General features: G+C 42.8%; 1 protein-coding gene across 1 annotated transcript in view; it reads right to left on the minus strand.

The window, feature by feature from the left end:
- LOC311139011 (contactin-4-like) overlaps positions 1 to 22,513 on the minus strand; it is a 217,979-nt gene that overhangs the window by 131,602 nt on the left and 63,864 nt on the right. The window contains exon 3 of the mRNA XM_084173839.1: positions 115 to 247. Within this exon, the coding sequence (XP_084029965.1) occupies positions 115 to 247 (133 nt within the window). The remainder of the gene's footprint in view (positions 1 to 114; positions 248 to 22,513) is intronic.

Here is a 22,513-nt window from a genome sequence, read left to right on the forward strand (position 1 = left end):
TCAACATGGGCCAGCATCCCTGTGGAACGCCTTCTCGAATTGAGGCTGTTCTGAGTGGCAAAAGGGGGTAAAACTCAATATTAGGAAGGTGTTCCTAAGGTTTTGTACACTCACCGATAAAGGGGAGTTGGGCTTCCCTGGGCCTCACAGCTGAACACCACGTCTCTGTTGTTCTCCTGGGAGTCAACAGGGAACACAATGCTGCCAGGCTGCTTGGTGAACACTGGGCTCTGCAGGACACTGCTCTCTATAGGGGACACACAGACAGGAGAAAACAACACTCAGCTTACACGCAGACTCAGACATCAAACCTGCTTGAAAAACAGGCAATTAGTCAGAGGCAGCAAACAGGCCAGCCCTGGTAAAACCATTAGAGGGCCAAACCACAAGCAGACAAAATATATCAATTAATTCTGCTTGTCACAGCACCATGGCACAGAAAATAGCTATTGGAGGTGAGACGTGTCTACAAAAGCTATTTAGGCGGTAATAGGATAGCTCCTGATTTATACCTAACAACAGTCGGGGACACATTTTCATTTGCCTTTTGTCAACTTGCGTCCTATTTTCCCAGAGTGCTATTGGAGTAGTTGTGTCCCTGCTGACGTTTAAGCAATTAGATGTGTGGTTAGCGTTCCTTGGCTGTGGTTTGTATTCTCTCAGTAAAATGACACACAGAACGGCAATCTCCATTACTCCATGGGCAGCTGGGAATCCAACGGGCTATCTGTGCATGACTTCACAAAAGCCTTTAGTGTCATTAAGCCATAGGATAAAGAATAAGTGACAGCATTTGTAACCATGTTACCTTTGGCCTAGAATGGCTGCGTTTACACAGGCAGCCTAATTCGGATCTTTTTTACACTAATTGGTTGTTTGACCAATCACATTATATCTTTTCACATCAGATCTTTTTCAGAGCTGATCTGATTGGTCAAAAGACCAATTAGTGAAGAACAAAATCAGAATTGGGCTGCTGTCTAAACGCAGCCAATGTGAGTAGATGTGATTCAAGGGTTATACACCACACTGCCCTGCCAATCTCCAGCCATTTTCACTGTAGGCTGCAGTAGTAGCAGACTCATACTGTAACCAGATCCATCAAGATATGACTGTGGACTGTCTGTGGAATCATTTTGAAACAAACAAACAAAAGCAGAGTGTATTTAACACCTGCCTGTGGATAGCCTGGGTAAAATATATTAATGACTGATTCCTGAATTGTTTAAAACATCAAAGGTCAGTGTTCTTATTGGCATGCGGCAGGGGTGCATATTGCCTCTACAATGGAGAACCAGGCCACTTATTTTGTGTCCGGAATAGAAAAGCTTTTTAGCAGCAGGATGTATCGATGCTACATTGTTCAATAAATAACAAAGCCACTCAAAACACTACAATTTGCATTACTCAATGCAATGTTTAAATAAACAATAACAGCCAAAATACCTTACTGGGGGAATGATTTCCTGTGTTTGTGACCATAGCTTTTGTGCTACCCTCACAAATTGCACAATTTCTAAAATGACATGCTTCTGATTCCCTGTGAGCAGTCATTCAGACTTTTTGGGGGGAAATATTAACTCTGTTTTCTCTAGAACTTTGCAATGAAAATGAACACATTTGTTGTTTGTGTTAGGGATCTTCTCTAAGGTACCTCCCCTGCTGGAGATGTCAGGTGACTGATAAGGTAATGTGACAAAATGCATTTCAAAACAAAAACCCTAACTACAATACAGCCCCCCTGTAAACCTAAACTATTTTCTTCCTGTTTTCAAACTATGCCTGTTGTAAAAACAATTTGGGAGTGGCTCTAACATGATTTGGCAAAATAATGTATGTGTAAACTCAATGACTGAAGATAGCTTGCAGTAAGTTCCCTCAAGTCTGAACTCCTATGACCTCTGCAACAGATGTGACAGTCAGAGCAAATCCATTCTCCACTGATTATGTCACATTCCCTTTCCCGATTTGGATATTGTATTGCCAATATGTGATACAGTTAACTAAAGCAGCACATCATCTTCACTCTTATTCTGTGTAGACATACACTGAGTATACAAAACATTAAGAACACCGGCTCTTTCCATGACATAGACTGACCAGGTGAATCCAGGTCAAAGCTATGAACCTTTATTGATGTCACTTGTTAAATCCACTTCAATCAGTGTAGATGAAGGGGAGGAGACAGGTTAAATAAGGATTTTAAAGCCTTGAGACAATTGAGACATGGATTGTGTATGTGTGCCATTCAGAGGGTGAATGGGCAAGACAAAATATTTAAGTGCCTTTGAACGGGGTATGGTACTGTAGTAGGTGCCAGGTGCACCAGTTTATGTCAAGAACAGTTTCCTGTGTGTATCAAGAATGGTCCACCCCCCAAAGGACATCCAGCCAACTTGACACAACTGTGGGAAGCATTGGAGTCAACATGGGCCAGCATCCCTGTGGAACGCTTTCGACACCTTGTAGAGTCCATGGCCCGATAGAATTGAGGCTGTTCTGATGGCAAAACGGGGTGGGTGGTACAACTCAATATTATGAAGGTGTTCGTAATGTTTGGTATACTCAGTGTATAGTGTACTGTACATTTATTCTACAGTACAGGTAAAAATAGTTAACTATTAAAGCCTACCATGTTCATGGAACACATGCAGCTATCTTTTCTGTACTCCCTGTTGACCTCAAATACTGTACCCCGGACACACTAAACTGTAAAAAAACAAGAAGCACGATTCATCTGCATGATATTTGGCAGAGGAAACATGTCAGGTGAAGGCACCCGGGTATACTGCCGCCGAGCGCTACAGCGCTCTGAATTCCCACCAGGCTCAAATTGGTGACTGCATTTATTATTGTGACATTCATACACACTTCCCCCATTTCTCATGCAAAATGCAGGTTATAAGAGAGAGATAGTGTTTTCATACTTTTTCCATTTAATTTTCATGGGGTCATAATCAGGTTCCTTAACACAATTCCGATTGAGAGAGTAAGGATTGAAGTAATGCCCACATCCTTGCAAGATTAAACACATATAAAAAATAAATGATTATTTAATTTTATTTATTTATCCAGATTAGTCTCATCCAGGTTAGACAGCAGCAGCATCACTGTTTAATGGAGATGTACATGTCTAGACAGAGGTCATAAACCCTATTCCAAAAATATAAATTAATCACATTTTAATTTTGTGTGATTACTGTTGCCATCTGCAATAAGACCAAGCCAATTTCATTCACCCACTGATTATGGGATGACCTTTATGGACTTTTAATGGACATTAGCTTTTATTCTCAGAATGTGTCTTTTTTTCATCTGGAAAGAGAATTATCAAACTAATTTGTGCCTGATTCAATGAATAATATGACTGAATTCAACAGACCTCACTGAAAATAGGAATTTATTAATCTAAGAAATGTGATTTTTTCAGTAATTGATTTCTAGTGTCTCAGGCGAGATTCCCTTTAATTCACTGTAGCCACAATGGCAAGAGAAACTGGACATGGATCATTAAAACATCGACCACTTTAAATTGTTGTTTTTGATCTTCATAATTTTGCAACCAGTGAGAGCTGTTTAGCAGATTGAAAATGCTCTGTGAAGGGTTTGGCTTCTTCCAGACAGCTGTCTGTTCTCACCTCTAAATAAAGTACGGAAATGATGTGTGTGTGTGTGTGTGTGTCTCTGTGTGAGTGTGTGTGTGTGGCGTCAATGTGCATGTGTGTGTGTTTGTGTGTGTGTGTGTGTACAAGTGTGTGACTAGCACATCAAGAGGCCCTATTTTAATCTATAGCCACATGAATTGATGCATATTGCATATAATTGAGTGGTAAACCACTGTGTTTGTGCGAAGTAGGATGCAAATAAATCCATGACTCATTTCACAACCCCTTCAACAGGTATGTGAAGACTGGTTGATTATCGTAGGCCTATGTGGTATTTGAATGGGTTTATATCTCATTCCAAAATCATGGGCATTAATACGGAGTTGGTCCCCCTTTTGCTGCTTATAACAGCCTCCACTCTTCTGGGAAGGTGTTCCACTAGATGTTAGAACATTGCTGCAGGTAGTTGCTTCCATTCAGACACAAGCATTAGTGAGGTCGGGCACTGATGTTGGGCGATTAGGCCTGGCTCCCATTCGGCGTTCCAATTCATCCCAAAGGTGTTCGATGGGGTTGAGGTCAGGGCTCTGTGCAGGCCAGTCAAGTTCTTCCACACCGATCTCGACAAACCATTTGTGTATGGACCTTGCTTTGTGCACGGGGGGATTGTCATGCTGAAACAGGAAAGGGCCTTCCCCAAACTGTTGCCACAAAGTCGAAAGCACAGAATCATCTAGAATGTCATTGTATGCTGTAGCGTTAAGATTTCCCTTCACTGGAACTAAGGGGCCTAGCCCGAACCATGAAAAACAGCTCCAGAACATTAGTCCTCCTCCACCAAACTTTACAGTTGGCACAATGCATTGGGGCAGGTAGCATTCTCATGGCAAACCCATTTCATGAAGCTCCCGACGAACAGTTATTGTGCTGACGTTGCTTCCAGAGGCAGTTTGGAACTCGGTAGTGAGTGTTGCGACCGAGGACAGATGATTTTTATGTGCTACACGCTTCAGCACTCGCCGGTCCCGTTCTGTGAGCTTGTGTGGCCTACCACTTCGCAGCTGAGCAGTTGTTGCTCCTAGATGTTTCCACTTCACAATAACAGCACTTACAGTTGACCAGGGCAGATCTAGCAGGGCAGACATTTGAAGAACTGACATGTTAGAAAGCTGGCATCCTATGACGGTGCTACGTTGAAAGTCACTGAGCTCTTCAGTAAGGCCATTCTACTGTCAATGTTTGTCTATGGAGATTGCATGGCTGTGTGCTCAATTTTATACACCTGTCAGCAACGGGTGTGGCTGAAATAGCCGAATCCACTAATTTGAAGGGGTGTCCACATATCTTTTTATATATATAGTGTATCTAGTTGATGTGTGTGAATGTTTGTGTGTGTGCACCAGAATTCTTATTTTCCATTATGTTTTTCATCTTACTGGAACAAAAAATATAATTTCAGTAGAGGGTGTCTGTGATAAAGAATAAAATAACAAACATCTTGTTTGCTTGCCCCCGCTGCATTGCACTTGAGCTGGCATAATTGGACTTGTTTTCTTTCCACTCAGACAGACAGAGTCCTTGCTGGTTAGACTGAAGTCACCAGGGATGTGACAGACATGTGTGTGTATCCCAGTCTCAGGTCCACAATGCTTCTTTCCCTGGATGGATGATGTAACAACAGCACAGACTGGAGAATACTGGGGGGGGGGGGGGGGGGGGGGTGCTGAACAGAATGTTTGACCAACAGGCAATTGACTAAACTTTCAAGCAGGTATTGACTATGTGCATAGAATTGCTGTTCTCATCTCTGCATATTGTAGTTGCGCATAGATGAGGTGGTGGACTTAACAGTGGACATACATTATTTAATTCAGTTAGTTACAGACTACTTTTACTGAGACACAACTGTATTATGCCAAGTATAGTTGCTACATCACCAGCCTGCACTTTCCTTGGCTTAATACATTGGTAAACTTTGAACCGGCTTGCATCAGACAAAGTTCCACCATGGCAACTACTAGGCAGTCACGCAGGAGGAAAAAACAAACCTCCATGCATGAGTCACAGTGACTTGCTCTTTACAAAGATGCCGTCTCCCATCACAGACATTATGGGTTTTTGCGTGTCATTTCAGCAAGCCGTGACACCCACCATCTCAGATTGTTTTGAAATCATTTCTGTAGTTAGAAAAATATAAGATTGCAACATTGTCTTGTTGAAATATAATTTGATCTCTGAGAAGTTAAGCTAATTGATTACACTCAAATTGGCCATTTTAATTTATATGATTAATATAATATTCAATAAATATAGTACCCAACATCCAATTTGGACCAAACTGTTTTATAACAATGAGTAAGACATGAGGAATCCAAAGAAATTGTAAAAAGCCACCCACGGACCCTCCACACTAATCCCACCCTGACAACGAGTATATAGTATCAGTTATCTATGTTTGAAGTACTATAGAGCTTTGGCTCTGAGTATTGTTTCTTCATCCAATATAATGTATTCACAGTGAATTTTGTGATGTTTTCTTTCCCTGTTCATAGAAATTAGTCATTGAAGTTGTTAGGTTTATGTCCCAGGTTTATGTCCCATTGAAGTTGTTAGGTTTATGTCCTACATCCTGATATTACCCGGTTCTGACCATTAGATGGTGCTGTTCCTACTATTAGCAGATTTTTAAAAAAAGAATTGCCCACCCTCAATGTTAAAGGGATAGTTCACCCAAATTCCAAAATGACATTGGTTTCCTTAACCTGTGAGCAGTTAATGGACAAGGTATAACAGAAACCCATGTTTTGGTTTTGTTTACCTGGCCACTGTTTCAAACACAGGAGGTTGGTGGCACCTTAAACAGGCTCGTGGTAATGGCTGGAGCGGAATAAGTGAAATGGTATCAAATACATCAAACACATGGTTTTCAGGGGGCGGGGGCAAGAGACCTGAGGTGGCAGAACAGAGTGCTTGGGTTGGTGTGTAGGGTTTGAGCATAGCCTTAAGGTAGTGAGGGGCAGTTCCTCTTGCTGTTCCGTAGGTAAGCAACATGGTCTTGCAGTTATACTCCCGAGTGGTGCAGTGGTCTAAGGCACTGCATCGCAGTGCTAGCTGTGCCACTAGAGATCCTGGTTCGAATCCAGGCTCTGTTGTAGCCGGCCGTGACCGGGAGACCCATGGGGCGGCGCACAATTGGCCCAGGGTAGGGGAGGGAATGGCCGGCAGGGATGTAGCTCAGTTGGTAGAGCATGGCGTTTGCAACGCCAGGGTTGTGGGTTCGATTCCCACGGGGGGGCCAGTATAAAAAAATAAATAATTAATGTATGCACTCACTAACTGTAAGTCGCTCTGGATAAGAGCATCTGCTAAATGACTAAAATGTAAATGTAAAATGATGCAAGCTTCGACTGGAAGCCAGTGAAGTGTGCGGAGGAGCGTGGTGACATGAGAGAACTTGGGAAGGTTGAAAACCAGGCGGGCTGTAGCGACTGGATAAGTTACAGGGGTTTGATGGCACAAGCGGGGAGCCCAGCCAACAGCGAGTTGCAGTAGTCCAGATGGGATACTACAAGTTCCTGGGTTAGGATCTGCTCTGCTTCCTGTGTGAGGTAGGGTCATACTCTACAGATGTTGTAGAGCAGTGGTCACCAACCGGTCGATCGCGATCTCCAAGCCATTCCTAGTCGATCACCAAACATTTCTGTAAAAAAACCTTGCGTTCCTATTGTTTTATTAGTTTTGCTTTGCAGCCCTAGCGCCTGGAAGGCAAAGTGTTCCCATTTTGAACCATTTCATGTGTCTGAAGGTAGAACTTCGCATACCCGACAGGACCAGAGAACTAATCAAGTGCACCTATAGGCCTACCACTGGCCAATCAGATAACTCAGATCACTGTGTCAGCACAGTTTCCTCCTTGATAATGTGAGATTTCAAAACGTTTAAAACCATGACTAGAGAGAGACTCAACGAATACAGCAAAGAGCTGCTGTTTATATGAGTAAGTTCATGTTTAAGTTGTTATTCAGCACTGTCAACACTTTGTTCAACAGTTTTAGAAGCCATTAAATGCGGGTTTCGTTAAGATTGCTTTGTTATTATTGCTTTGTTATTATAATATCGAGGAATATTTCACTTTCTCCGGTTATACGAGTAACAACATGAATTGGTGCATGAGGCAGAAATAATGCAGTGCGACTTAAGTTTTGCCATCAGCTGGAAGACTGTGTCCCCTTTTCTCAGCGGAGGGAGGGAAGAGGAGGGACGGTGAGTCGGGTGAGAGGCAGCCTCACCGCTGCTCCCTCCCTACCCTCACTGACCATCAGATGCAGGCCATCAGTCCAGAAAAACATTTACAGCAAATTATTATGCTCCCTCAGCTGTGCCTCACAAGTAATACTTTTTTTTTAATCTATTACCAGTGTGATCATACACATCCATTAAAAAAATTATATAATTTCAAAATGGTCTGAGAAGAACAACAGTGGCAGGGCAATTCAAGCGTAGTCAATATGCAGTGATAATGTATTGAGCTTACAGCCTACTGCACAAACCTCATTGCTACAGAACTGTTTTTAATTGGTTAATGTTACATAGGGTTATGTTGAAGTCATGTTTAAAAAAAATCTGAGCGGTAGATCTCAACTTGCGTTTTGACTCAAAGTGATCTTGACTCCGAAAAGGTTGGTGACCGCTGTTGTAGAGCATGAACCTACAGGAGCGAGTCACTGCTTTGATGTTTGCAGAGAACGACAGGGTGTTGTCCAGGTTCACGCCAAGGTTCTTTGCACTCTGGGAGTGCGACACTGTGGAGTTGTCAACCATGATGGAGAGGTCTTTGAGTGGGCAGGCCTTCCCAGGGAGGAAGAGTAGCTCCATCTTGACAAGGTTGAGCTTGAGGTTGTGGGCCGACAGCCAAGTTGAGATATCTGCCAGGTATGCAGAGATGCATATTGCCACCTGGGTGTCAAAAGGGGGGAAGGAGAAAAGTAGTTGCATGTCATCCGCATAGCAATGATAGGAGAGACCATGTGAGGATATGAAAGAGCCGAGTGATTTGGTGTATAGAGAGAAGAGGAGAGGGCCTAGAACCGAGCCCTGGGGAACACCAGTAGTGAGAGTACGTGGTGCAGACCCAGATCCTCTCCACGTCACCTGGTAGGAGCGGCCTGCCAGGTAGGATGCAATCCAAGAGTGTGCAGAGCCTGAGACGCCAAGCCCAGAGAGGAGGATCTGATGATTCACGGTGTCAAAGGCAGCAGATAGATCTAGGAGGATGAGAACAGAGGAGAGAGAGTCAGCTTTGGCAGTGCAGAGAGCCTCCGTGAAGCCTGACTGGCTAGGGTCTAAAAGATTGTTCTGAGAGAGATAACGAGAAAGTTGATTAGAGACAGCATGTTCAAGTGTTTTGGAATGAAAAGATAGAAGGGATACAGGTCTATAGTTTTTGATGTCAGATGAGTCAAGTGTTGGTTTCATGAGGAGGAAAGCAACTCGGGACATTTTAAAAACAGAGGTGACGCAGCCAGTGGTCAGGGATGAGTTAATGAGGGAAGTTAGGAATGGGAGAAGGTCTCCAGAGATGGTCTGGAGAAGGGAGGAGGGGATGGGGTTGAGCGTGCAGGGTGTCGGGCGGCCAGACCTCACTAGTTGCAGGATTTCATCTGGAGAGAGAGGGGAGAGAGAGGTAAAGGTGTAGGGTAGTTATGTGTGAGTGAGACCAGTGGACTCAATAGGCTGAGTGAATGAGCAGCGGATATCATCAGCCTTCTTTTCAAAGTGTTTGACAAAGACATCCACAGAGCGGGTGGAGGGAGGGGTGGATGATTAAGGAGGGAGGAGAAGGTGGAAAAGAGTTTCCTAGGGTTAGAGGCAGAAGCTTGAAATGTATAGTGGTAGAAAGAGGCTTTAGCAGTGGATACAGAGGAAGAGAAGGTAAAGAGGAGGGAGTGAAAGGATGATAGGTCCTCCGGAAGTTTAGTTTTCCTAAATTTTCGCTCAGCTGCCCGCAGCCGAGTAGGCCGGGAGGAAAGGGGACAGTGCGAGTCATAGGATGCGGAAAGAGAGGAGAGTAGGGTTGAAGAGGCAGAATCAGGAGACAGGAGGGAGAAGGATTTAGCGGAAGGGAGAGAGGTTAGGATAGAAGAGGAGAGAGTAGTGGGAGAGAGAGAGCGAAGATTGCGATGGTGCATGACCATCTGGGTAGGGGCTGAGTAGTTAGGGTTGGAGGAAAGGGAGTCAGAAAAGGAAAAAGTAGTGATCAGAGACCTGGAGGAGGGTTGCAGTGAGATCAGTAGGCGAGCACCATCTAGTAAAGATGAGGTCAAGCGTATTGCCTGCCTTGTGAGTTGGAGGGGATTGGGAAAGGGTGAGGTCTTAAGAGGCAAGGAGGGGAAAGAGAGAGTTGAAAATAAATGAATCGAAGGCAGACGTCGGGAGGTTGAAGTCGCCAAGTATGAAGAGCGGTGAGCCATCGTCAGGAAATGAGCTTATCAAGGTGTCAAACTCATTTAGGAACTCTCCAGGGGCACCTGGTGGGCGATAGATGACAATAATGTTAAGCTTGAGTGGACAAGTGACAGCATGGAATTCAAATGAGGAGATGGACAGGTGAGAGAGGGAGAAAATAGAATCTTAGGAAAAATTAGTAGACCTGTGCCACCACTACGGCGACCAGATGCTCTTTGATTATAAGAGAAAACGTACTCAGATGAAGAAAGAGCAGCTCAAGTAGCAGTGTTCTTTGGGGCCAAAAATGCACGCATCCTCGAAGGTCAGGGTTCGTTGGCATGTACCCACATGCATTAGGCTCGTAACCTGATTAGGGCATCCACCCACGGTGCTCAGAATGACAGAAATCACATTTAGAATACGGTAATTCATATTAAGAGAACATGCAAGTCAAGGATGCAACGTTGTGCGGTCCTTCTTATCGAATTCTGATGTGCACTTTGAACATGTTAGAATTACTGTCCACATTTACTTTTCCTCGACCAACAAGATGAGTAACGAACAGCAAAATCACTAGCCTATGTCAATCTACTACAGTAGAAAAGTTTAGGCTACCTATTCTATTGGTCAGCTTGTCAAGAAAGAAATAGCCTATTCCAAACAGACTCTGGGACAATTGTGGGATAAATCCCACATTCATACAACCAGTAAGGCTACATAAAAAAAACTTTAAAAAGCAATGAGTCTGATGCAACAGATCAGAACATTTAGCTTAAAATGTTGAAAAACTATTATTCTTCACATTATAAGTGCAGCAATGTGCACAAGGTAGTAGACTATGTGTGAATGTTCGTTCCATAATGCAGTTAGAGGGAAAACACTGTTGTCAAAAGGACACTGCACATGCAAGAGGTTTCATGTGATAAAATATCCGTTAGAAATTTAAAAAGAGAGGAGATCTTATAGACTACTTTGAAGCAATTACATAATATGTAATAAAACGTTCAGGTTTCAAACAAGTTAGTATATGTTTTCAAAATGCATACTGCCTCCAGCTCATTGCAAATTGGTGTGTGACGCGCTGATGAAGCCTGCCTTCCATTGCCGTTTGATGCTGCGTTCCTAACTGGAACTCCGACTTCAGTGCATTCAAGACAACTGGGAACTGGGAAAAAACCGAGCTCCGACTGGGAAAAATAGTTTTGAACGGCCTTTTTCTAGAGCTCCGACTTTCTGACCCAAAGATCACTGACATAGTTTTCAGAGTTCCCAGTTGTCTTGAAACCACCACAAGCTGCTGCAGCAGCAGCTCTTACGCTGTCTGACAGATTTCCACTCAAAGGCTCTGTATCTGTATGCTGTACGCGTGTGACAAATACAGTGGGGAAAAAAGTATTTAGTCAGCCACCAATTGTGCAAGTTCTCCCACTTAAAAATATGAGAGAGGCCTGTAATTTTCATCATAGGTACACGTCAACTATGACAGACAAAATGAGAAAAAAATTACAGAAAATCACATTGTAGGATTTTTAATGAATTTATTTGCAAATTATGGTGGAAAATAATACTTTGTTATATACCCTTTGTTGGCAATGACACAGGTCAAACATTTTCTGTAAGTCTTCACAAGGTTTTCACACACTGTTGCTGGTATTTTGGCCCATTCCTCCATGCAGATCTCCTCTAGAGCAGTGATGTTTTGGGGCTGTCGCTGGGCAACAAAGACTTTCAACTCCCTCCAAAGATCTTCTATGGGGTTGAGATCTGGAGACTGGCTAGGCCACTCCAGGACCTTGAAATGCTTCTTACGAAGCCACTCCTTCGTTGCCCGGGCGTTGTGTTTGTGATCATTGTCATGCTGAAAGGAGGTTTTCACTCAAAATCTCACGATACATGGCCCCATTCATGTGGTCCTCTGTAGCTCAGCTGGTAGAGCACGGCGCTTGTAACGCCAAGGTAGTGGGTTCGATCCCCGGGACCACCCATACACAAAAATGTATGCACGCATGACTGTAAGTCGCTTTGGATAAAAGCGTCTGCTAAATGGCTTATTATTATTTCCTTTACACGGATCAGTCGTCCTGGTCCCTTTGCAGAAAAACAGCCCCAAAGCATGATGTTTCCACCCTCATGCTTCACAGTAGGTATGGTGTTCTTTGGATGCAACTCAGCATTCTTTGTCTTCCAAACACGACGAGTTGAGTTTTTACCAAAAAGTTATATTTTGGTTTCATCTGACCATATGACATTCTCCCAATCCTCTTCTGGATCATCCAAATGCACTCTAGCAAACTTCAGACGGGCCTGGACATGTACTGACCTAAGCAGGGGGACACGTCTTGCACTGCAGGATTTGAGTCCCTGGCAGCGTAGTGTGTTACTGATGGTAGGCTTTGTTACTTTGGTCCCAGCTCTCTGCTGGTCATTCACTAGGTCCCCCCGTGTGGTTCTGGGATTTTTGCTCACCATTCTTGTGATCATTTTGACCCCACGGGGTGAGATCTTGCGTGGAGCCCCAGATCGAGGGAGATTATCAGTGGTCTTGTATGTCTTCCATTTCCTAATAATTGCTCCCACAGTTGATTTCTTCAAACCAAGCTGCTTACCTATTGCAGATTCAGTCTTCCCAGCCTGGTGCAGGTCTACAATTTTGTTTCTGGTGTCCTTTGACAGCTCTTTGGTCTTGGCCATAGTGGAGTTTGGAGTGTGACTGTTTGAGGTTGTGGACAGGTGTCTTTTATACTGATAACAAGTTCAAACAGGTGCCATTAATACAGGTAACGAGTGGAGGACAGAGACGCCTCTTAAAGAAGAAGTTACAGGTCTGTGAGAGCCAGAAATCTTGCTTGTTTGTAGGTGACCAAATACTTATTTTCCACCATAATTTGCAAATAAATTCATAAAAAATCCTACAATGTGATTTTCTGGATTTTTTTCCTCAATTTGTCTGTCATAGTTGACGTGTACCTATGATGAAAATTACAGGCCTCTCTCATCTTTTTAAGTGGGAGAACTTGCACAATTGGTGGCTGACTAAATACTTTTTTCCCCACTGTATTTTTACTTTGTACTTTAACTCAAGTATGACTATTGAGTACTTTTTCCACCACTGTACTTGAGGACATTTTAAACCAGATACTTTTAGACTCTAAAAAATAAATTAAAAAATCACCTGGAACAACATCATCTAATGGTCAGAACCTTGTACTATCAGGATGTTGGATGGGACATAAACCTAACAACTTCAATCACAAATTTCTCGGAACAGGGGGAAAGAAACATCACAAAATTCACTGGGAATATATTACATAGCATGAAGAAACAATACTCTGAGCCGCAGCTCCATACTACATGTCAGACATAGAGAACTGATACAATATACTAATTGTTGGGGTGGGATTGGTGTGGGGTGTGGAGGGTCCGTGGGTGGCTTTTGACCATTTCTTTGGATTCCTGTTAGAAAAAAGTTTGGTCCAAATCGGCTGTTAGGTACTATATTTATTTAATATTATATGAATCCTATAAATTAAAATGGCCAATTTGGGTGCAATCAATTAGCTTAATTTCTCAGAGAACAAATTATATTTCAACAAAATAATGTGTCAGGAATGCTAATCTTATGTTTCTAACAACAACAACAAATGTCAGAACAATCTGAGATGGTGTGTCGAAATCCTCTTGTGCTTTTTGAGATGGAATGACCCTTATGTGATTTAATAAACATTGACATGATCTTAGTATAGCAAAGTTTTAATTAAACTTCACATCTTTAGAGTGATGATAAACGGGAAGAGCCAGAGACATCATTCTAGAACTGGTGCACGCCCTTTGGGAGACAGGAACTGTAAACCAGCGCCATACAGCACATCTCTGCTGGGAGCAGCGCTGATCAATGTTCCCTCCCAGCCACTCAATTAGCATCACAGACTCATTAAAAAGACTGGAAGCTGTCAGAAAAACAGAAGAAGAATGCCACGGATCTATGGTTTCACCTGCACTGTTTTCTCCAGGTGGGAGAGTGACAATTGCATTAATCATTCATTTTCGCTCGGGTTGTTTAATTGTAAGCCTTTCAGAAAAACGCATTTGTAACTGTGAACCCACACATGGTGAATCATGGTGGGGAATAAATAAAGAGGAGCATGGGGCTAACCAGTCTGATTTCCTAGATTGCATGAATAAAACATTTATTGATATGCATATCAAAATAAAGTGTTGACAAAGCAAAACAAAACCAAAGTGGAGAAAATGCTGAGCAAAAGAATGAGAACTAGGAGCTCCTTGCATCTGGTATGAATCCCTAACATCACCAATTAGCAGGGGCTTGGCTGTGTGACCGTCTGGGGAGCGCCTCCTCCTTCATCCTGCCACACAAAGAATAATTGCTTCTCCTGAGGAGGAGCAGGTGAGTGCACCTGGAAAGGCAGGCAGGCAGGCACGCTCCCCGTTACTGAGACACCGTGTTAGATTTAATCAACAGGAGCTGAGCTCTCACTAATACTATCATCAACGAGATACCCTGGCTAATGAATACCTTAATGGAGTAGAACCATAGCCGTGTTTTAGGAGGAACATTGATGAGAGTCAGTTTGGAAGGGCATACTACTTTAGAGGAAGTCTAAAAATACCAAAATAAATGGATTGCTTGGTTCAGCGTAGATCTGTCACAATATGAAAGGAGAGATGGCTATATTCGCTCAAAAAAGAGAGCTGCCTATATCTACCGTGATGCATTATTGAATTACAGGTCAGGGATTGACTCTAGTACACCTCGCATCCAACACATAGTAATGACGCATGGACAGCTGTGCTGGTTAGGAGGTCCATCCAGACTGACACCCAGGGGCCATGGGCCACAGAGTCTAACCAACAGCAGTATCTCTCAACTGGCCTGGCCTTGCACCAGGGGGTAGGATGCTACAGAAACTGCTCACCCAGTGGAATGAATGACAGAGGTCGATGCTCAGTCTTCCATTGTGAAACCGCCTGGAGAGTATGCCTTTCCAGTGGACATTTGACATCCAACCAGACCATCTGACATGCAAGGCAGTCTAGGCACAAGCACAAGTAGCTACGTCCTTCATGGCAGTGGACAAGAGAGAAGAGAGAAGCACAGTATGAATCTCCCAATGGCCAAAACATAAAGTACAGTACCAAGTCCAGGTTAATTGAACAGTATCACATATACAGTGGATTCAGAAAGTATTCACACCCCTTTACTTTTTCCACATGTTGTTGTGTTACAGCCTGAATTTAAAATGGATTAAATTGAGTTTTTTCATTGGCTTGCACACAATACCCCATAACGTCAAAGTGGAATTATGTTTTTTTAAATTTTAGCAAACTAATTAAAAATGAAAAGCTGAAATGTCTTGAGTCAAAAAGTATTCAACCCATCTGTTATGGCAAGCCTAAATAGGTTCAGGAGTACACTCTCCATATTTTCATATGCTTGTAATCGTTAAGGACTGGGGAGTTTTTCAGGATAAAAAATAAATGGAATGGAGCTAAGCACAAGCAAAACCCTAGAGGAAAACCTGGTTCAGTCTGCTTTCCACCAGACACCGGGAGATTAATTCACCTTTCAGCAGGACAATAACCTAAAACACAAGGCCAAATCTACACTGGAGTTGCTTACCAAGAAGACAATGGATGTTCCTGATTGGCAGAGTTAGAGGTTTGACTTACATTTGTTTGAAAATCTATGGCAAGACCTGAAAATGGTTGTCTAGCAATGATCAACAACCAATTTGACAGAGCTTGAAGAATTTTGAAAAGAATAATGGGCAAATGTTGCACAATCCAGGTGTGGAAAGCTCTTAGAGACTTACCCAGAAAGACTCACAGCTGTAATCACTGCCAAAGGTGACTCTAACATGTGTTGACTGAGGGAGTTGAATACTTATCTAATCAAGGTATACACTATATATACAAAAGTACAGTCATGGCCAAAAGTTATGAGAATGACACAAGTATTGGTCTTCACAAAATTTGCTGCTTCAGTGTTTTTAAATATTTTTGTCAGATGTTACTATGGTATACTGAAGTATAATTACAAGCATTCCATAAGTGTCAAAGGCTTTTATTGACAATTACATTATGTTTATGCAAAGAGTCAATATTTGCAGTGTTGACCCTTCTTTTTCAAGACCTCTGCAATCCGCCCTGGCATGCTGTCAATTAACTTCTGGGCCACATCCTGACTGATGGCAGCCCATTCTTACATAATCAATGCTTGGAGTTTGTCAAAATGTGTGGGTTTTTGTTTGTCCACCCGCCTCTTGAGGATTGACCACAAGTTCTCAATGAGATTAAGGTCTGGGGAGTTTCCTGGCCATGGACCCAAAATGTCGATGTTTTGTTCCCCGAGCCACTTAGTTATCACTTTTGCCTTATGGCAAGCTGCTCCATCATGCTGGAAAAGGCATTGTTCGTCACCAAACTGTTCTTGGATGGTTGGGAGAAGTTGCTCTTGGAGGATGTGTTGGTACCATTCTTTATTCATGGCTGTGTTCTTAGGCAAAATTGTGAGTGAGCCCACTCCCTTGGCTGAGAAGCGACCCCACACATGAATGGTCTCAGGATGCTTTACTGTTGGCATGACGCAGGACTGATGGTAGCGCTCACCTTGTCTTCTCCGGACAAGGTGTGTTCCGGATGCCCCAAACAATCGGAAAGGGGATTCATCAGAGAAAATGACTTTACCCCAGTCCTCAGCAATCCAATCCCTGTACCTTTTGCAGAATATCAGTCTGTTCCTGATGTTTTTCCTGGAGAGAAGTGGCTTCCTCGCTGCCCTTCTTGACACCAGGACATCCTCCAAAAGTCTTTGCCTCACTGTGCGTGCAGATGCACTCACACCTGCCTGCTGCCATTCCTGAGCAAGCTCTGCACTGGTGGTGCACCGATCCCGCAGCTGAATCAACTTTAGGAGACGGTCCTGGAGCTGGCTGGACTTTCTTGGGCGCCGTGAAGCCTTCTTCACAACAATTGAACCTCTCTCCTTGAAGTTCTTGATGATCCGATAAATGGTTGATTTAGGTGCAATCTTACTAGCAGCAATATCCTTGCCTGTGAAGACCTTTTTGTGCAAAGCAATGATGACAGCACGTGTTTCCTTGCAGGTAACCATGGTTAACAGAGGAAGATGATTTCAAGCACCACCCTCCTTTTAAAGCTTCCAGTCTGTTATTCTAACTCACTCAGCATGACAGAGTGATCTCCAGCCTTGTCCTCGTCAACACTCTCACCTGTGTTAACGAGATAATCACTGACATGATGTCAGCTGGTCCTTTTGTGGCAGGGCTGAAATGCAGTGGAAATGTTTTTTGGGGATTAAGTTCATTTTCATGGCAAAGAGGGACTTTGCAATCAATTGCAATTCATCTGATCACTCTTCATAACATTCTGGAGTATATGCAAATTGCCATCATAAAACCTGAGGCAGCAGACTTCGTGAAAATTAATATTTGTGTCATTCTCAAAACTTTTGACCACGACTGTATGTGGATACCCCATCAAATTAGTGGATTTGGCTATTTAAGCCACACCCGTTGCTGACATGTGTATAAAATTGAGCACAGAGCCATGCAATCTCCATATACAAACATTGGCAGTAGAATGGCCTCACTGAAGAGCTCAGTGATTTTCAACATGGCACAGTCATAGTATGCCACCTTTCCAACAAGTCAGTTCGTCAAATTTCTGCCCTGCTAGAGCTGCCCCGGTCAACTGTAAGTGCTGTTATTGTGAAGTGGAAACATCTAGGAGCAACAACTGTGGTAGACCACACAGGCTCACAGAACGGGACCGCCAAGTGCTGAAGCACTTAGCGCATACAAATAGTCTGTTCTTGGTTGCAATACTCACTACCGAGTTCGCACACAAGCCTAAGTTCACCATGCGCAATGCCAAGCGTCGGCTGGAGTGGTGTAAAGCTCGCCACCATTGGACTCTGGAGCAGTGGAAACGCGTTCTCTGGAGTGATGAATCGCGCTTCACAATCTGGCAGTCCGACGGACTAATCTGGGTTTGGCGGATGCCAGGAGAACGCTACCTGCCCCACTGCATAGTGCCAATTGTAAAGTTTGGTGGAGGAGGAATAATGGTCTGGGGCTGTTTTTCATGGTTCGGGCTAGGCCCCTTACTTCCAGTGAAGGGAAATCTTAACTCTACAGCATACAATGACATTCTAGACGATTCTGTCCTTCCAACTTTGTGGCAACAGTTTGGGAAAGGCTCTTTCCTGTTTCAGCATGGCAATGTCCCCGTGCACAAAGCGAGGTCCGTACAGAAATGGATGGTTGAGATCGGTGTGGAAGAACTTGACTGGCCTGCACAGAGCCCTGACCTCAAACCCATCAAACACCTTTGGGATGAATTGGAACGCCGACTGCGAGCCAGGCCTAATCGCCCAACATCATATTTGTTTTTACAAATTTTAGCATTTTTATTTCACTTTGACATTACAGAGTATTTTGTGTAGATCGTTGACAAAAAAAGTACAATTAAATCCATTTGAATCCCACTTTGTAACACAACAAAATGTGACCGACCGGCTCGATTCGGTCTTATGTAGCAACATTTGAAATTGTGTTTTTTCCATCGGATAAAAGTAGAGACTCAGAGCTAAAACAATAGGAAAGTAATTCTGCTTTGAAAGTTGATAAACTTGTAACCTCACTTTTGAGAAAATGGCCTTTGAATGTTTTGGTACATCCACTGGAGAGCTCTTCTTTGTCTACACCCATTCAGCATCGTTCACACCCTCTTAAAGCTATAGCCCCGCCCATAAACTCAAGAGCGTTGTCAGATTGTCCGTTCGTAAAATTCAGAGTGTTTCGCCCTGCATGAATCTGCAGCTAGCTAAACAACCAGGTTCAATGTTAGCTAGCTAACATTAGCCTATAACTAGCAAAGCAAATGGCTCTGAGATACGAATAATATTACTACACAGGTCATACACGTAACTTAACTCTACAGCATACAATGTTAGCTAGCTGACCTAACAACAGCAGTCAAGCACCCAAGCTAACAGGCTAACATTGGCTAGCTACTTCCAGACACAAATGAGAGAACAGCTAACTCTGACCATTTTACTCGCCCTAGCAGAGATGGTTAGGCTGTTTTTATGTTATCCAGAGCGTTGGTGACTGCAACTGTGCTGCTGGCAACAATTTAATTATGTTTTTTTGCCAACGTTTACTGACACAGGCCATATTCAACGGGTGTTGAGTGTCCGTAAATTCGTCAGTTATTCTGCGCTCTGGCACACTCAGACTGGAGTGCTCTGAAATCGTAGTAGATAGCCAGAGCGAATTTCAACAGTTGTCGCAGTGACATCATGAGCATTCTATTGAAATGGTTACTTGTCCAGTAGAGTCTTTTGTTAAGACATGTAGCTAAACAATGAACCATAATTCCAACTCATGACGTTACTACCCTGCATGAATATGCAGGTAGCTAACCAACCAGGTTCAATGTTAGCTAGCTAACATTAGGCTATAACTAGCAAAGCAAATGGCTCTGAGATACGAATAATATCACCACACAGACCATACACGTAATGTTAGCTAGCGAGCCAGTCAGCTAACGATAGCTAGCTAGCTAACAGTACAATTTATCTTGAAATGAAAACGACTTTCTGACAAAATTAGAAACGTGTAAAAACATAAAAGCACATAGACGTAGCTAGCTATATGCTCTCTTGGGTAAATAAATGAAACTAGCTCCAGTAGGCTAAACGTTGAGTGTGAACTATATTACTGTACTGTATTGTATTATACTGTATATATATGGACTGGAATTACGCACATACACTACCAGTCAAAAGTTTGGACACACCTACTCATTCAAGGCTTTTTCTTTATTTGTATTATTTTCTACATTGTAGAATAATAGTGAAGACATCAAAACTATGAAATAACACATATGGAATCATGTAGTAACCAAAAAAGTGTTTAACAAATCCAAATATATTTTATATTTGAGATTCTTCAAATAGCCACCCTTTGCCTTGATGACAGCTGTGCACACTCTTGGCATTCTCTCAACCAGCTTCATGAGGTAGTCACCTGCAATGCATTTCAATTAACAGGTGTGCCTTCTTAAAAGTTAATTTGTGGAATTTCTTTCTTCTTAATGCGTTTGAGCCAATCAGTTGTGTTGTGACAAGGTAGAAGATAGCCCTATTTGATAAAAGACCAAGTCCATATTATGGCAAGAACAGCTCAAATAAGCAAAGAGAAACGACAGTCTATTATTACTTTACGACATGAAGGTCAGTCACATCCGGACAATTTGTCATTAACTTTGAACGTTTCTTTAAGTGCAGTCGCATAAACCATCAAGCGCTATGATGAAACTGGTTCTCATGAGGACCACCACAGGAATGGAAGACCCAGAGTTACCTCTGCTGCAGAGGATAAGTTCATTAGAGTTACCAGCCTCAGAAATTGCAGGCCAAATAAATGCTTCACAGAGTTCAAGTCACATACACATCTCAACATCAACTGTTCAGAGGGGACTGTGTGAATCAGGCCTTCATGGTCGAATTTCTGCAAAGAAACCACTACTAAAGGACACCAATCAGAAGAAGATACCTGCTTGGGCCAAGAAACAGGAGCAATGGACATTAGACCGGTGGAAATTTGTCCTTTGGTCTGGAGTCCAAATTTGAAATTTTTTGTTCCAACCGCCGTGTCTTTGTGAGACGCGGTGTGGGTGAATGGATTATCTCCGCATGTGTAGTTCCCACCGTAAAGCATGGAGGAGGAGGTGTTATGGTGTGGGGGTGCTTTGCTGTTGACACGGTCTGTGATATATTTAGAATTCAAGGCACACTTGCATGGCTACCACAGCATTCTGCAGCGATACGCCATCCCATCTGGTTTGGGCTTAGTGGGACTATCATTTGTTTTTCAACAGGACAATGACCCAACACACCTTCAGGCTGTGTAAGGGCTATTTTACCAAGACCGAGAGTGATGGAGTGCTGCATCAGATGACCTGGCGTCCACAATCCCCCGACCTCAACCCAATTGAGATGGTTTGGGATGAGTCGGACCGCAGAGTGAAGGAAAAGCAGCCAACAAGTGCTCAGCATATGTGGAAACTCCTTCAAGACAGTTGGAAAAGCATTCCAGGTAAAGCTGGTTGAGAGAATGCCAAGAGTGTGCAAAGCTGTCATCAAGGCAAAGGGTGGCTATTTGAAGAATCTCAAATATTTTGATTTGTTAAACACTTTTTTGGTTACTACATGATTCCATATGTGTTATTTCATAGTTTTGATGTCTTCACTATTATTCTACAATGTAGAAAATAGTACAAATAAAGAAAAACCCTTGAATGAGTAGGTGTATCCACACTTTTGACTGGTACTGTACATGGATGGACGCTTCTCCATCTCTGTCACGGATTCCATGGTTGCCCTTAGTTTGAAAAGCCAGAGAGAGGTGTTTTCTCCATCTCCTTAGCTATCATACTCTAATTCCACTGATTTCAAAACTTGATCTCTCGGCATGTCCAGCCCGCTCATTATCTCAGCCAATCATGGCTAGCGGAAAGTTTGCTGTCTTTTTCTGTGGCTAAACCAACTAGGCTCGTAATTTAACAATTATATTCATATTTACAGATGGCATACAAGTTTGTTATTAAGGGACATGAAAGTTCAAATGTTCCAGAAGGCATTTCTGCCCAAAATCACATTTTAATAAAATAAAAAAGTTTAAGTTCAAATGGCTCTCCTGTGTAGTAGTGATGCGTTTCCTGAAACGAGTCACAAATGTGGAAAAGTTAAGTGGTGTGAATACTTTCTGAAGGCACTGTAAGCCATGCTATACACATCAGTGTTAGCCATCACAGACAATTCCATCACAGGTGTAAAATGTACATGGAAGCTACAGTAGTACACCATTTAAAACACAATGCATGTACAACCAGCATTAGCAACCCTGTGAATGTTTTCATTGAGCTGCAGAACAGATATGCAAATTCACTGAGCCCAGGTGATGGCGTTGACTTCTCCTACATGTCTCACAAATTTGTTTTCAATGTTTTATCAATGACCCTGAAAACTTAAATCCCAGTCCGATGTTTACCACATGCCAATTAAAACTTTAGATGCTAAACAGAAAGAGTAGGCAAAGATAGCAGATGTTATTAAACAGGACTGTATGACTCCCATTTGTTTTTGAAAACTCAGTTTCCCCTAGATGCGCATTTTCCTGATCTATAAAACCTTGGCCCAAGCCACAATAGCTACCACTATGAACAAGCCAATGAGCTGAATATTTAGTGCATATTGTGTCCTCAAAGCTATGCCTTGGGGTCAGTCGAATACAATGCAAATGACATCCACTGATTGCCTTCTCAGAGTTTATGACACCGCAGAGGTTAGGCCTATACAAAAATGGAAAGTTGAGCATAGATTCAGGCTTTGTAGTCTACATGCTTCAAGGGCG

Source organism: Coregonus lavaretus, assembly GCF_964263955.1.
Source record: "Coregonus lavaretus genome assembly, chromosome: 12".
Lineage (NCBI taxonomy): Eukaryota > Metazoa > Chordata > Actinopteri > Salmoniformes > Salmonidae > Coregonus > Coregonus lavaretus.